Below are 12,674 nucleotides of genomic sequence, written 5' to 3' on the forward strand. Positions count from 1 at the left end.
CTAAAACAAGAGAAAATGGAAACACTTATGAAAAATATAAAGACAGGTTTGCAATCTTAACATTAGAAAATATGACACAGCAGGACATGCATACAAAATACTGAAGTGCTAAAGTTTGGTTCAAACATTTGTAGACATATCTTGCATGACAGCACTACAAAAACACAACAAAGGGAAAGACTATTGCCTTATATGGTGGTTGTCTTATTGTTTGTGGGCTTTGTGTTAAAAAAAACTGGCTTTTAACACTTTCGCTAGGTATTTGAGTAAATGAAAACACAATACTTACATTTCAATGTGAATTCCCCCACAGAACTCTCATCCTCCATGTTCTTTGAATATAAATTCCATCGTCATCTGCGCGCAATTGATTCTGGGATAGGGTAGGGTGCGAAGTGTCCATCAGATGTGCACTTCATTTTCCTGGGAAACGGAGGGCGCATTTGAAGTCGCTTTCGAATTATGGCAGCCCTCGTCGCGCCGCGGTAACGCAATAGGCCTTGGAATGCGGTCTTCGGAGTCCGTGCACTTCATGGCCCTGTCCCAAATGGCACCCTAAACCCTCGCGGTCTTCCTCTGAGTCCGCACTTTCGTGACGTAATGCCGCTTTGACTGTCGGGTAGAAGTCTGCTGCGGAGCTCGCCCCAGTGCGGGCTCGGCAGAAGTGCGGATCGAGGGCGCATAACGGCCGCATGGGGGGCGCTCGCGAGCACCCTTCTGAACGCTAAAATGACTAATGGGACACCCTACGATCTCGTGGACTTAACACGCGCACGGCATTGTAAGTCCGTAAGATCGCAAGTGCACATGAAGTGTTCCATTTGGGACAGGCCCACATTGGGACACAGCTTATGTGTGCACGTGCCTGTGTAGTGACATCATAATGCGGTGCAGCACTTAAACAGGATGTTGATATGACTAGCTGCAAATAAATACAGTGTGATGCATGTGTAATTGCTCTTCAGATGTGGCTGGTAATATAGTCTTCGATGTCATTTTAACTGTAAGGTACAAATGCCCTAAAAGTAGTAGACACTAAATCTACAGTCTAGCTTTGACAAAAAAAAAAACGTTTTTATTTTAATCTTTTTAATAATAATTTTTAAAAATCAGCCTTCTAATCCATGTCTTTACCCAAATAAACTTTGTTAACCATAAAATATTCAATTTCAAATTATTCTATATATCTCTATTATAGATCAGTGCTCGAACCACAGAGAGCCACAGATGAAGCACAATCTGATAGTTGGTTGGCTGGTTTTAGCTTGTCGTCCATCTTGGTCATAGCTGGTCATCAGACTGGTTTTAGACACTGATCTATAATAGAGCCATTATATAGATCAGTGGTTTTAGAGGCATTTTGACCACCTCTTTAGCTGGTGAGGCTGAGAGACCAGCTTGACAAGTTTAGCCAGGCTGGGAGACCAGCTAAAACCAGCTAGTTCCAGTTTAAACCAGCCTTTTTTCTTTCTTTCTTTTTTCAGGAGACTCATGCAGTTGGAAAACCCCCCCAGCTAAAACCAGCCTAAGATGGTTGCCTGGTCTTAGCTGGTTTAAGCTGGAAGTAGATGGTCACCCAGCCTGGCTAGGCTGGTCAAGCTGGTTTTAGCTGGTTGTTCCAGTTGGTCTCCCAGCCTGACCAGCTAAAGAAGTGGCCAAAACCCCTGTAAAACCAGCCTGATGACCAGCTAAGACCAGGCTGGTTGACCAGCTAAAACCAGCCAACCAGCTTAGACTGGTTTTAGCTGTTTTTTTTTTCAGCAGGGAAATGGACCAATCTAGTACAAAAAGTGTTGTGTTCTCATAGCTTTCTTTGAATATTTTACTGAGGTCATATATTCAAGTAATTTTACATTTCTTTTAAGTTTGAAACTTTGCATTTGTGAATGTACAATTATCTCAAAAAATATGTCTAAATCTAAAAAAATAAAAATAAAAAAAGGCCTCATTGTTGTTGCATTAGATATAATAGCCTAAGTGGCATCTGCATGCAAATACTAGAACTTTTCTCAGAACTAATTTCCATTTTCTGAGCCACTTTTGACTTTTGACTTTTTTAACTATCTTGTGACAAAGGCTACTTTCACACTGCAGGAAGATGTGGCCCAAATTATTTTTTGCTCATATGTTAGATTGTTTTATGCTGTATTACAGAGACAGCTCTATACAAGCTAAACTTACTGGGTTGTACCATAGGTATTTTCCCCTCATCTTCGTCCTTATCGCCTGCAAATGAATTCGCTGGCTTTGCGGCGCATCAGCTTAAAGGGATTGTTCACCCAAAAATGGATTATTTTACCGATGTTCTTGCTATGTTTCTGGACCTTGATCGTGTAAGGACACTTGCTGTCTATGGGAGAGTCAGAGAGCTCATGGGATGCATCTAAATATCTTAATTTGTGTTCCGAAGATGAATGGTCTTACGGGTTTGGAATAACATGAGGGTGAGTAATTAATGACAGAATTTTCATTTTTGGGTGAACTAATCCTTTAAAGGGCATCTATTATGCAAAATCCACTTTTACATGTTGTTTGGACATAAATGTGTGTTGGCAGTGTGTGAACACAACCACCCTACAATCATAAAAATCCACCCACTCCTCATTTTTTAATCCCCTTTAAACCAAGTCAGTCTCACTAGGCCTGCCCTTTTTGATTCTCATGCAGTGTGACATCACATTGCATAGGGCCGGGCCACGGGGGTTGATTGACAGCCCTGCATTGCTATAGTTTCTCAGCGGTTCTACGCTGTCCTCCATTTTCTCCGCGATCGAGCAGCTGTAACGTCAACAATGTCTCGCAAGCAATCCTGATGCTCTGTGTTTGGATGTAAGACTGAACATTAGAGTCTTAATTTTCTCCCAATATCTGAGCTGCTGAGGACGCTGTGGATTACTTTCATTTATCAAGGTAATGCGCCTCAAAATCTACCTAAATACGTGTATCACTCCAGACTCCTTTGTAAATGTCATGCCGTTATAGTGCTTAGGGTTTCAACCGTATTTGTGTATGTACATTAAGTATTTTTTAACTGATCAGTGCCGCGCTTGTGAGATTCGTTCGGTAGCGCGGCCGGACGGCTCGGTCAATTGATCCACGCCGATGTCAGGTCAGCACGGCGCGAGCTCTGTAACATCGCGCTGTTTCGTCCCACTTTCAGTGCATTTGGCTTCCCATATGTACGGCTAAACTCCGGTTCTCTCGCTCTCAGTTATGTTGATAACCTGTTAGGCAATGCAGAGAGATGTATACGCTACGCCCTCTTTTGGAGACGGGGCGGGAATATGCAGCTCATTTGCATTTAAAGCGATACACTCCAAAACAGCTCTTTTTTAGACACACCCCAAAAATGACATTTTCCAGCTGTTATAATAAATGATCTGTTGGGTATTTTGAGCTGAAACTTCACAGACACATTCTGGGGACACCCAAGGCCAATATTACATCTTGTAAAATGGGGCATAATAGGTGCCCTTTAAATGAACACGTAACACTCACTCACTTCATGGCCTCCGTGCGTGCTTCATGCTTTTTTGTTATTGTTCTTTTGCGCATACGGATCAGTTCAGGACCGTCACACTGGTTCACACTGGTAGGCCTATCTGATATTAGCCACATTTAAAAATAATATGATGAATGTGAACAGCCATACAAAAAAATCGGATCTGAGCAATAAATGGGAATTGAACACTAATGCTTGCAGTGTAAACTTAGCCAAAGTCATTTATAGTAAAAGTCAGTGCCCTCAAGTTCACACAGATAGGTCCTATGTAGCAATGTAATCACTGTGTAGTTCATTACATTAACTATAAATATTTGACAATTATAACATGTCAAAGTTATATTTGGGGGATTTTTGTTTTTATTGAATAAGAAGCAAATGGAAAGGAAAGGACATGTGGTGTCCCATACTTGGAATTTGTGCTCTGCATTTAACCCATCCAAGTGCACACACACAGCAGTGAGTAGTGAACAAACGCACACACACACTGTGAACACACACCCAGAGCAGTTGGGGGTTCGGTGCTCAAGGGTCTCACTTCAGTCGTGGTATTGAGAGTGGAGAGAGCACTGGATATTCATTCCCCCCACCTACAATCCCTGCCAGACCTGAGACTCGAACCCGCAACCCGGGTTACAAGTCCAACGCTCGATCCATTAGAGCAGATGAAACTGCACTCTGCAATCTTAATGTTGAACAATATATCTGTTGTTTTGTCATAAAGCCTATTTTTGTAGCCTTAAATTTGAGTGCCATTTCTATATGTATGTTAATTTTGTTCAAGGATTGAAGTTTACTTGTAAGTTTTCATGTGTTTATTTCTGTTTGTATAAAGATTAAGGGTCTTCATGTTCTGGTTTGTGTGTTTGTTGTTAAGAATAGTTCAAAAACAACCTTAATAATGTCTCAGGAAGCTTTCGTACAAGCAAGCAGGTGTAGTGTCCACTCACTGCTCTTCCCCTTTGACTCTTGATATCTGACACTTTTGCCCTGAGACAACTTCCTGGACACATACCACACCCATGACCACATGTGCTGCTTGTGCTTCATATTGACTAAAATAAACATGTTAATCATTTTATCTCCTGGTTCTATAGCAAATTTTAGCTCCATTTAGCAAACTGTACATCCAAATGTCACTAATACACCAGGAAAAAATCAAATCATCAGTTATATATATATATTTTTGCCTTATCCTGACAGCGTATGCTGTCTGTAAACTATCTCAGCACTATCCATCTGTTGCCTGTTCACACTCAATCAGTTCAGTTGTCAAACTTTGAACTCACCGGCACTGTCACATCGTGTTCGTCTGTGGAACTCCTTCGGAAGTGCATCCATTTTTAGGGAAAATTAGCAGATAACCTTAAATATCGATCTCCGACTTCTGTCATGAGCAGTGTGATGTACTTCAGATGCTCATTTTAATGTGCATTCTCTCCCCCATCATCCCCCACCGTTGACACGTAGACATATGATCTGTGCCGCCTGGCCTTGTCCTTTAACATGCTCGGCAAGCAGGCTGCTCAAAACAGCAGCAAAGGCTATGCTTCTGGCTTTTAACCTTTATGCTTTCCATTAACCACACACACAGTCTTTAAGTTTACATGCAGTATAAACCGCTAGCCTATGTCAATTTTATGGTTAGGTTTGCTAATCTTAGAAATTGTTAGGTTTGATCTGGAGTTCTTTTAATAAGAACAATAATAGTTATTAATGGTTATAAAATCCAGATGTAGCCAGCAGGCTAGAGGTGCATGATATATTACTGCCATATCAGTTAACTGAATTTTTTTTATTGGTATCTGACTGTTATTGTTACTTATATATGAGCGAATAGCCTACTGAATAATTAATTGTGCATACTAATTTATACCATTTTCGTATTTAGATTATCTTTTTTTTGACAGTATAGTGTAGAGTTAATATTGGGGCGATATTAAAACTCTACACCATACTGTAAAAAAAAAGATAATCTAAATATGAAAATGGTAGAAATTATGCACAATTAATTATTCAGTAGGCTATTCGCTCATATATAAGCAATATGAACAGCTCGTTGGTATCTGCTAAAATATTAATATTGATGCATAATTGCATCCCTATAACGCAAGATGTATTTATTTGACAGTCATGAACTTCAATGGGAACTGTTAAAAAAAATGTTTCTCCAAAAGTTCTAGACAACAATGACACAGTGAGACAAGCGTTTCCTCAAAATGTATTGCTTTGACAATGTAAAAAAAAAAAAGAATATAAACAAATATATAAAAAACATAATATATATATATTTACAATCTGTGTTAAAGTAATGGGGATAATAAAGAATTACTTTTTTTCTTTAGAGAGCAGTTTTTTATGTTGGCCATCAAGCAGAGACAAAACACAATACCAAAATTCATCATACAAAGGAAAGGTAACGTTTCTTTATAATATTTAGTTAAAATATCTCCATCTTCTTTGTATTTAATATATCTTAAAAAAAAAAAAAGAATATAAACAAATATATAAAAAACATAATATATATATATATTTACAATCTGTGTTAAAGTAATGGGGATAATAAAGAATTACTTTTTTTCTTTAGAGAGCAGTTTTTTATGTTGGCCATCAAGCAGAGACAAAACACAATACCAAAATTCATCATACAAATCGTTTTAAAGTAAATGGGGATAAAAAGAAATACTTTTTTTTCTTTAGAGAGCAGTTTTTTATGTTGGCCATCAAGCAGAGACAAAACACAATACCAAAATTCATCATACAAAGGAAAGGTAACGTTTCTTTATAATATTTAGTTAAAATATCTCCATCTTCTTTGTATTTAATATATCTTTACCTTGCATAGTTTTGTTCATGTATTGGGATGCAAGTCTATCTATCTATCTATCTATCTATCTATCTATCTTGTCAGTCTTGAGGAAAGTTCAGATCTTTCAGTTTTGCTTTTAATTTACCACATGGCAGTCATATAAGATTGCTTGGTGTGTCATATCTTAATGTGGATATTATAACACTGTTCATTTGTGTAATCTTGTGTAATAAAAACCATTAGGTCAATTTGTGTTTTAGTAGTGTTATGTTGCTTAGAAACTAGAGCACTACTGTGATATTGATGAATGTACATTATCCAACTCAAAAATCTGTGAAGTTCTGTATGTATGTATGCAAACATAAAAAGCAAACATTTATTTTCAGTCATTCAATGTGTAAAACTAAGCATTGCAAGCCACATAAAAATACACCACATTTAGCTATGATTATCCCATATAATGACCTTGATGGTTAAAAGCTGAAAGACAATAAGAACAAACTCACTTCTGTTTTCCAGAATAAAATGAGGTATGAGAGCATAGCCTATATCCTGTCACAGGATGTAGGCTACATAACAGTGGGGCCCCAAATAACCACAACTTTAATAAAGATGAACAAGACAAGAATCGTTTCATTCACTCTCGATGAACATCAATGTCCTCGAGGCGAGAAAAAGTCATCACACAACAAAGAATATTCATGTCTAATTCATTGCCATGCTGTCGAGAATTTAATTCTGTAAGGGACAGTCTGCCACAAGAGAGACGGCAGCAGATTGACGACGGGCTCGTCCGCACTTTACCAAACACTTCATCAGCAATTCATCACTGTTAAAGAGGTAAACCAGTGGGTTGATCGCACTATTCATGCAGGCCAATCCATTACCAACTTGGTTTGCGATGTACACATTAGAATACCATTTCAGACACGTGCCGTCCAGTTTGAAGATTCGAGTTGCCAGGTTTAAATTTCTAAAAATGTGATAAGGAATAAAACAAATAGAGAAGAGCAGGGTCAGGATGACAACCAGTCTGAGACACCTCAGCTTCAAGATGACATCGATGTCTTTCTTTGTCATCAGAGTAAACGCCACATGTCCGTAGCAGCATAACATTATTAACAACGGGATTCCAAATCCAACAACCGTTCTTCCGATGCTGTACTTCAGGTATTTCCTAATGTACTTGTCCGAAGTTGTGTCAAAACATGATGTTACGTTGTTGTTGGTTTTGTCAAAGAACATATCAGGCAGGCACTGAAGAAAAACCAAAAACCACACCAGCGAAGCAATCATCACAGAGTGTCTCGCTGTAATTCTGCCATTAGCCCTCAAAGTGTGAACGATGCCGAGATACCTGTAAACGCTGATGCATGTGAGGAAACCAATGCTGCCGTACAGGTTGATGCAGAAACACAATCTTAAAATCTTGCAGAAAACATCTCCAAATATCCATTTGCTGCTGGACGCGTAGTAAACCACCAAATAGGGCAAGGTTAAAAGATATAAAATGTCCGCCAGGCAAAGATTGAGCACAAAGATATTTACATTACCAATTTTCCTCCAGTTATCATACATAGATTTCAGCCCCAAACAGTTGCCAATAACTCCAAGGATGAAAACAGTCACGTAGACTGAGGGCAAAAATGTGTGCGTGAAATCAAAACTGACAAATTTACAGGTAGAATTGGACTCCATCGTTCATTAAGACGATCAGACTTTCTTGTTGGAGGTTGGAGATGCATGACAATTCTCGCACATGAAAATATGTCACAGGAAGTGAGCACGTTGACTGTTGCCTTCACCGAGAAAGGCACAGCACATGTCAAAGAAAACTCTGAACTTTGAGCTTTAACTAATTTAGATTATAGAGAAACAGCACTTATATATTAGCCTTTACATTTATACATAAAATAATCATATATTTTGTCTGTGAATTCTAAAGGACCTATATTTGTTTACTTATATTTTGAGTAATTTAATTATAAAGTAGGCTAATAATAAAATATGTAATTATATATCACTATACTGTATAGTTATACCCGGAGTACATGTAATAAAAAAATCTCACTTATTATCATTACACTGAATATCCTCTTTATTTCTATTGTATTTTTTTCATTCGTGCACATACAGTAATCCCTTGCAAAATGGAACAAATTCTATCAAATGCAAAATAGAGCATCTAATTCTTGCTTGCCTTTCCTCATAAAAACAAGAGAGGGCAGCCTTACACTTCTGAATCGCTGTAGAGTGGGAGACTCAAGCTACTAGATTTGATTTCATTAACTTAATATTGTTTTAGGTAGGCCTATTGTTGAACTTCCCCTTTAAAAAAAAAATGTAAATGCATATTTCCCCGTATTTACATTTATGTATGCTAAATTTAGCTAATTGAAGTAGCAGATACAATCATTTCCTTATAATATGTGAATGTCAAAAGTTAATAAAGCTACTAGACCCCACGAAAATGAGACAGGCACACAGCACACAAAAAAAACGTGTTATTGAGTATTTATGAGATTTCTATGATGAGATTTTTAAAAACCGTTTGCATAAGGTCTGACAAATGACTGCAAAGATGTGAGGTGGCAAATTACAGTGCAATAAACTTGAAATATTCCAAATGAACACAAATGTTAAAGGTTCTAGTATTAATGACAGAAACATACATAAGTATTTACATATATACACAGTCAATCCTTTTGCATGAAATTGGTAAGCACTAAAGTACAGCTGGTGTCAGTCTTCAAATAAAAGCCTGCAGTAAATACAGGTGAACATGCCACATTTAATTTAACTCAAAAAATAATTGTCTAAATTTCACATAGCATCTAACCAATTCTTCTGCATTCATGTGCAAAGTTATTTTAGGTAAATTTCAAATCTGTCTAAGACAGGATGTTTCTTTGCTTAGATGAGGAGAAAACATTAGATCTCATTTACATAATTTTCATCTTTTGTGAGCTAATAGCTTTGGAATTCATTGAGAGCCACAATTGTCCAATGATAAGCACAAAACTGACAAAGATACAGACAGAACGCTTACATAATTGTTTGATATCTTTCAAGTGTAAAGTTTTTTCAAAGTAAAACAGCTGCCAATGTGTAAACCCAATAGAAAAAAATTCTGGCAGATCTTAAACTCATAAACTATTTTAATTGCACCAAAGATACCAGTACAGACACCTGTCGTCTTAAGACAGTGTCCTGAAAAAAAGCATTGCTGTCAAATCTCAAATGGCTTATGTGTTCTTTAGTGCTCTTTTTAATGTTTTTTTTTTTCAGTGAAATTAAACGTCAAATCTTGAGTTGGCTAGTTGTAACTAACACGCAATAAGACATTTTAAACTCAGAGCATCCAATATGAAGCTACTAGATCGAAAGTCAGTCTATAAGAGAGTCAGTTTCTAACCCCAGAAGGGTGTCCCTCTATATGCCCTTCCAGATGAATAGGGGCAGTTGTAATGGCAGATGCAGGAGTTGATGGTCATGACAGCATGTTTGAGCAGTCTTCCTCCAGGGCAGCGGAAAGTGACCAGTGCCGTGCCTGTGTGGTAAGGAGTGCAACAACGGTTGTCTTTACATGAGCCGCAATAACGGGGCCTGTAGAACTGCGTACTATAGCAGCCCTGGTGGAAAAGCCGCACTGGGTTTGCTGACCTATAGCTGGGTTGACATTTCCTCCTTGACCACTGAAATATAGAAGCAGGGTTGGTTAGAGAATGGTTTGACTGGTCAAAACCAAAGCATCCTATGGTAGATCAGAGACTCACCTGTGGGTTTCTCTGGAGAACAGGCTGACAGGGTCGGATCATGCACAAGCGCATCTGCATCTCCAGGCGACAGGCCGGGTTTTGATTGGACACCCGTGTGGATATTCCAGGCCCGCAGGTATGTGAGCAGGCACTCCACTCTGAGCTCTGGTCTATGCCGTTTGAACTGGGTCTGGTTTGGTATGTAGAGTCTGCAGGCATTTTCTGATCACTTCCTGAAGCTGCCATCCCAAAAACAATTTAATTAGACTTGCACAGTTCAATTAAACTTACACAACACTTACACTTGTTTCAAAACAAAACAGGGTACTTTGTAATTGCCACATACTGACTATTACAGACCCAATGAACTCATGTTTCATACATAGCCAGGTGTATTTCATTACATTTCAAAAATATGTTTTAATCATTTGTCCCAAAATTCTATGTAATGTTATCACATTGGACTAAAAACGGACTTTTCTCAACAGAGTATAACAACTTAAAAATGTTGCGAATTTGTGTTTTTTGGGTATGTTTCCACTCATACCAGCATACAAGATATATTTTTGTGCTATATTATTACCAAATATTGGATTCAATCTTTTTATCAACATGTTTTCTTTCACTTAGCACTGAATTCACTTAGTTTTGTAATTCTTTTTTGGAACTGATTTATTGATCTCAGTTTATGCACTGTTTTTGAGTGAACACATTGCTTTTTTTAAGGGCAGCCATTTTTGACTGGGAACACCAAATTAGGGAAAGGACTTAAAGGGTTAAAATAACACGCACAGTATTGTACACAATAAGTCATGCAATGTGCATTTAGAAATGACAGTATATAGTATCAGTGTTGATTTCATGTTCATGTTAAGAGATAGTTCACCCAAAAATGAAATATCTTAATCTTAATATCAAAAATATCTTAATTTGTGTTCCGAAGATGAATGAAGGTCCCAAAGGTTTGGAACGACATAAGAGTGAGTAATTAATGACAGAATTTTCATTTTTGGGTGAACTATGCCTTTAATTCTGTCTCATTAAAACTTATAGAGCTGCAAAAAATCGTAATCAGCTCGTACCATCTGACAATCATTGTTATAATTTGAGAATCCCAAGGAAGCAATACCAAATACCTCCATCCTTATGAGATGATAATCAGGCATTCATTGGCAGTGTTTTATGCACATGGACCTGTTAACATCTCCACTGTAAACACACTCGGAACAAAATGTACCATTCCAGCTGATTTAACTTGGATGAACACCCTCCTGTCCGGTGTTCCATGCTCTCTGGCTTTTTGGAGTTTCATTGTTGTGCTACACAGACATGAGTCCTGTTATGAATCATGGAAAGTTGGTTTCGGGAAGAAGCTAGAATTTGTGCTTTTGGGTTCCATCTTGGCAAGACATTTTCAGTTAAAATGGTCAAAATCCCACAATGACAACCTCAAACGGGAATGTAATAGAGAGTTCTCAGATAGGGATTTGAATAAGAAACATGTAAAAAGATTTATGCAAAATCCTAAAAGAAAGAGAGACGGTTTTCATTCCAGCTCGTGAAAAAATGTGTTTTCTGGACATTAAGACGGGTAATAAAGTACCTATGTGAGCGTCCTGAAGCACTGTGTTGTCCATATTTTCACACACCCACTCTTTACAGCATTTTCCTGGTTGTTGAACCCTTCGAGGATGAGGGCAGTCTGGGGTGGGCAGGAGAACATCCTCACTGCACCGGGGCACACAGGTCACCCCTCCACCCGAACAGTGACACTGAAGAGCACACGAGGGCTGAAATACCTGGCCTTCCTGATAGGAGACTCCATTATGCTCACAGCCCAGCTCCTTCTGACCTAAAAACAAAGGTTCAGAAGATTACACTGACACTATATGTAATGCAGGTCTAAATGTTGTGGTGTTTTTATGAAGGATTGCTGTGGAAGTTGGCTTTGTATTTTATTTGCCCCCACTGTAAAAAAAAAAATTGTCTTTGTAAAACTTGAAATTAATAGATTTTTTAATGAGTTGAATTAATTTATTTTATTATTTTAATATAATCTGGCCATAATTTGTAGCAATTATTTACATTTAAAAAAACATTATTAAGGTAACATAATAAATCAAACTGTCAATCAACTGATAAATCAAAAACTAAAATGCAATTTCATTTTGTCATTTGAAGTAGCATAAATGATAAAAAATAAAACAAATATAATTAATGTGATATTTTATATATTATATTATTATATATAGAATTTGTGTTTGACATTTCATTTTTAATTATCAATCCAGTACAGCCTTGTCAAAATTAAAATAAATAAATTTCTCAAATAATAAAATAAATTACATTTTTATTTAACAATAGCTGCTAAAATAATAAATGAAAAGCTCAAATGCGATTTAATTTCTTCAAATAAAACAATTACAATTTATATATTATATTATAAATAATTTGTGAGGAAATGAAATTGCATTTGAGATTTTGAGATATCATTTTAGCAGCTATTTTTAAATCTGATAATGAAAATACTCTATATTTTCATTATCAATCCAGTACAACCCTGTCAATATTTTATTTCCTCATTTGAGGTACTGTAGCATAAACT

The 12,674-nt window shown here is 37.2% G+C and overlaps 2 protein-coding genes and 1 pseudogene across 2 annotated transcripts in view; all 3 read right to left on the reverse strand.

The window, feature by feature from the left end:
* LOC107737504 (6-phosphofructo-2-kinase/fructose-2,6-bisphosphatase-like) overlaps nt 1-4,955 on the reverse strand; it is a 31,252-nt gene extending 26,297 nt beyond the window's left edge. The window contains exon 1 of the mRNA XM_016548994.1: nt 4,792-4,955. Within this exon, the coding sequence (XP_016404480.1) occupies nt 4,792-4,843 (52 nt within the window). The 5' untranslated portion in view covers nt 4,844-4,955. The remainder of the gene's footprint in view (nt 1-4,791) is intronic.
* Nucleotides 4,956-6,850: 1,895 nt separating this feature from the next.
* Nucleotides 6,851-8,049, reverse strand: LOC107737691 (P2Y purinoceptor 1-like). Its single transcript, XM_016549277.1, has one exon. The coding sequence runs from the start codon at nt 8,007-8,009 to the stop codon at nt 7,044-7,046; it is 966 nt and encodes a 321-aa protein (XP_016404763.1). The 5' UTR covers nt 8,010-8,049; the 3' UTR covers nt 6,851-7,043.
* A 1,400-nt stretch (nt 8,050-9,449) lies between these two features.
* The window catches only part of LOC107737692 (connective tissue growth factor-like), a 4,780-nt pseudogene continuing 1,555 nt past the window's right edge, over nt 9,450-12,674 (reverse strand).

Source organism: Sinocyclocheilus rhinocerous, unplaced genomic scaffold (genome assembly GCF_001515625.1).
Source record: "Sinocyclocheilus rhinocerous isolate Xijiao unplaced genomic scaffold, SAMN03320098_v1.1 scaffold72, whole genome shotgun sequence".
NCBI classification, from domain to species: Eukaryota; Metazoa; Chordata; class Actinopteri; order Cypriniformes; family Cyprinidae; genus Sinocyclocheilus; species Sinocyclocheilus rhinocerous.

Coding starts and splice junctions, on each gene's coding strand:
- LOC107737691 (XM_016549277.1), bottom strand. CDS start 8,009: ATGGAGTCCAATTCTACCTGTAAATTTGTCAGTTTTGATTTCACGCAC.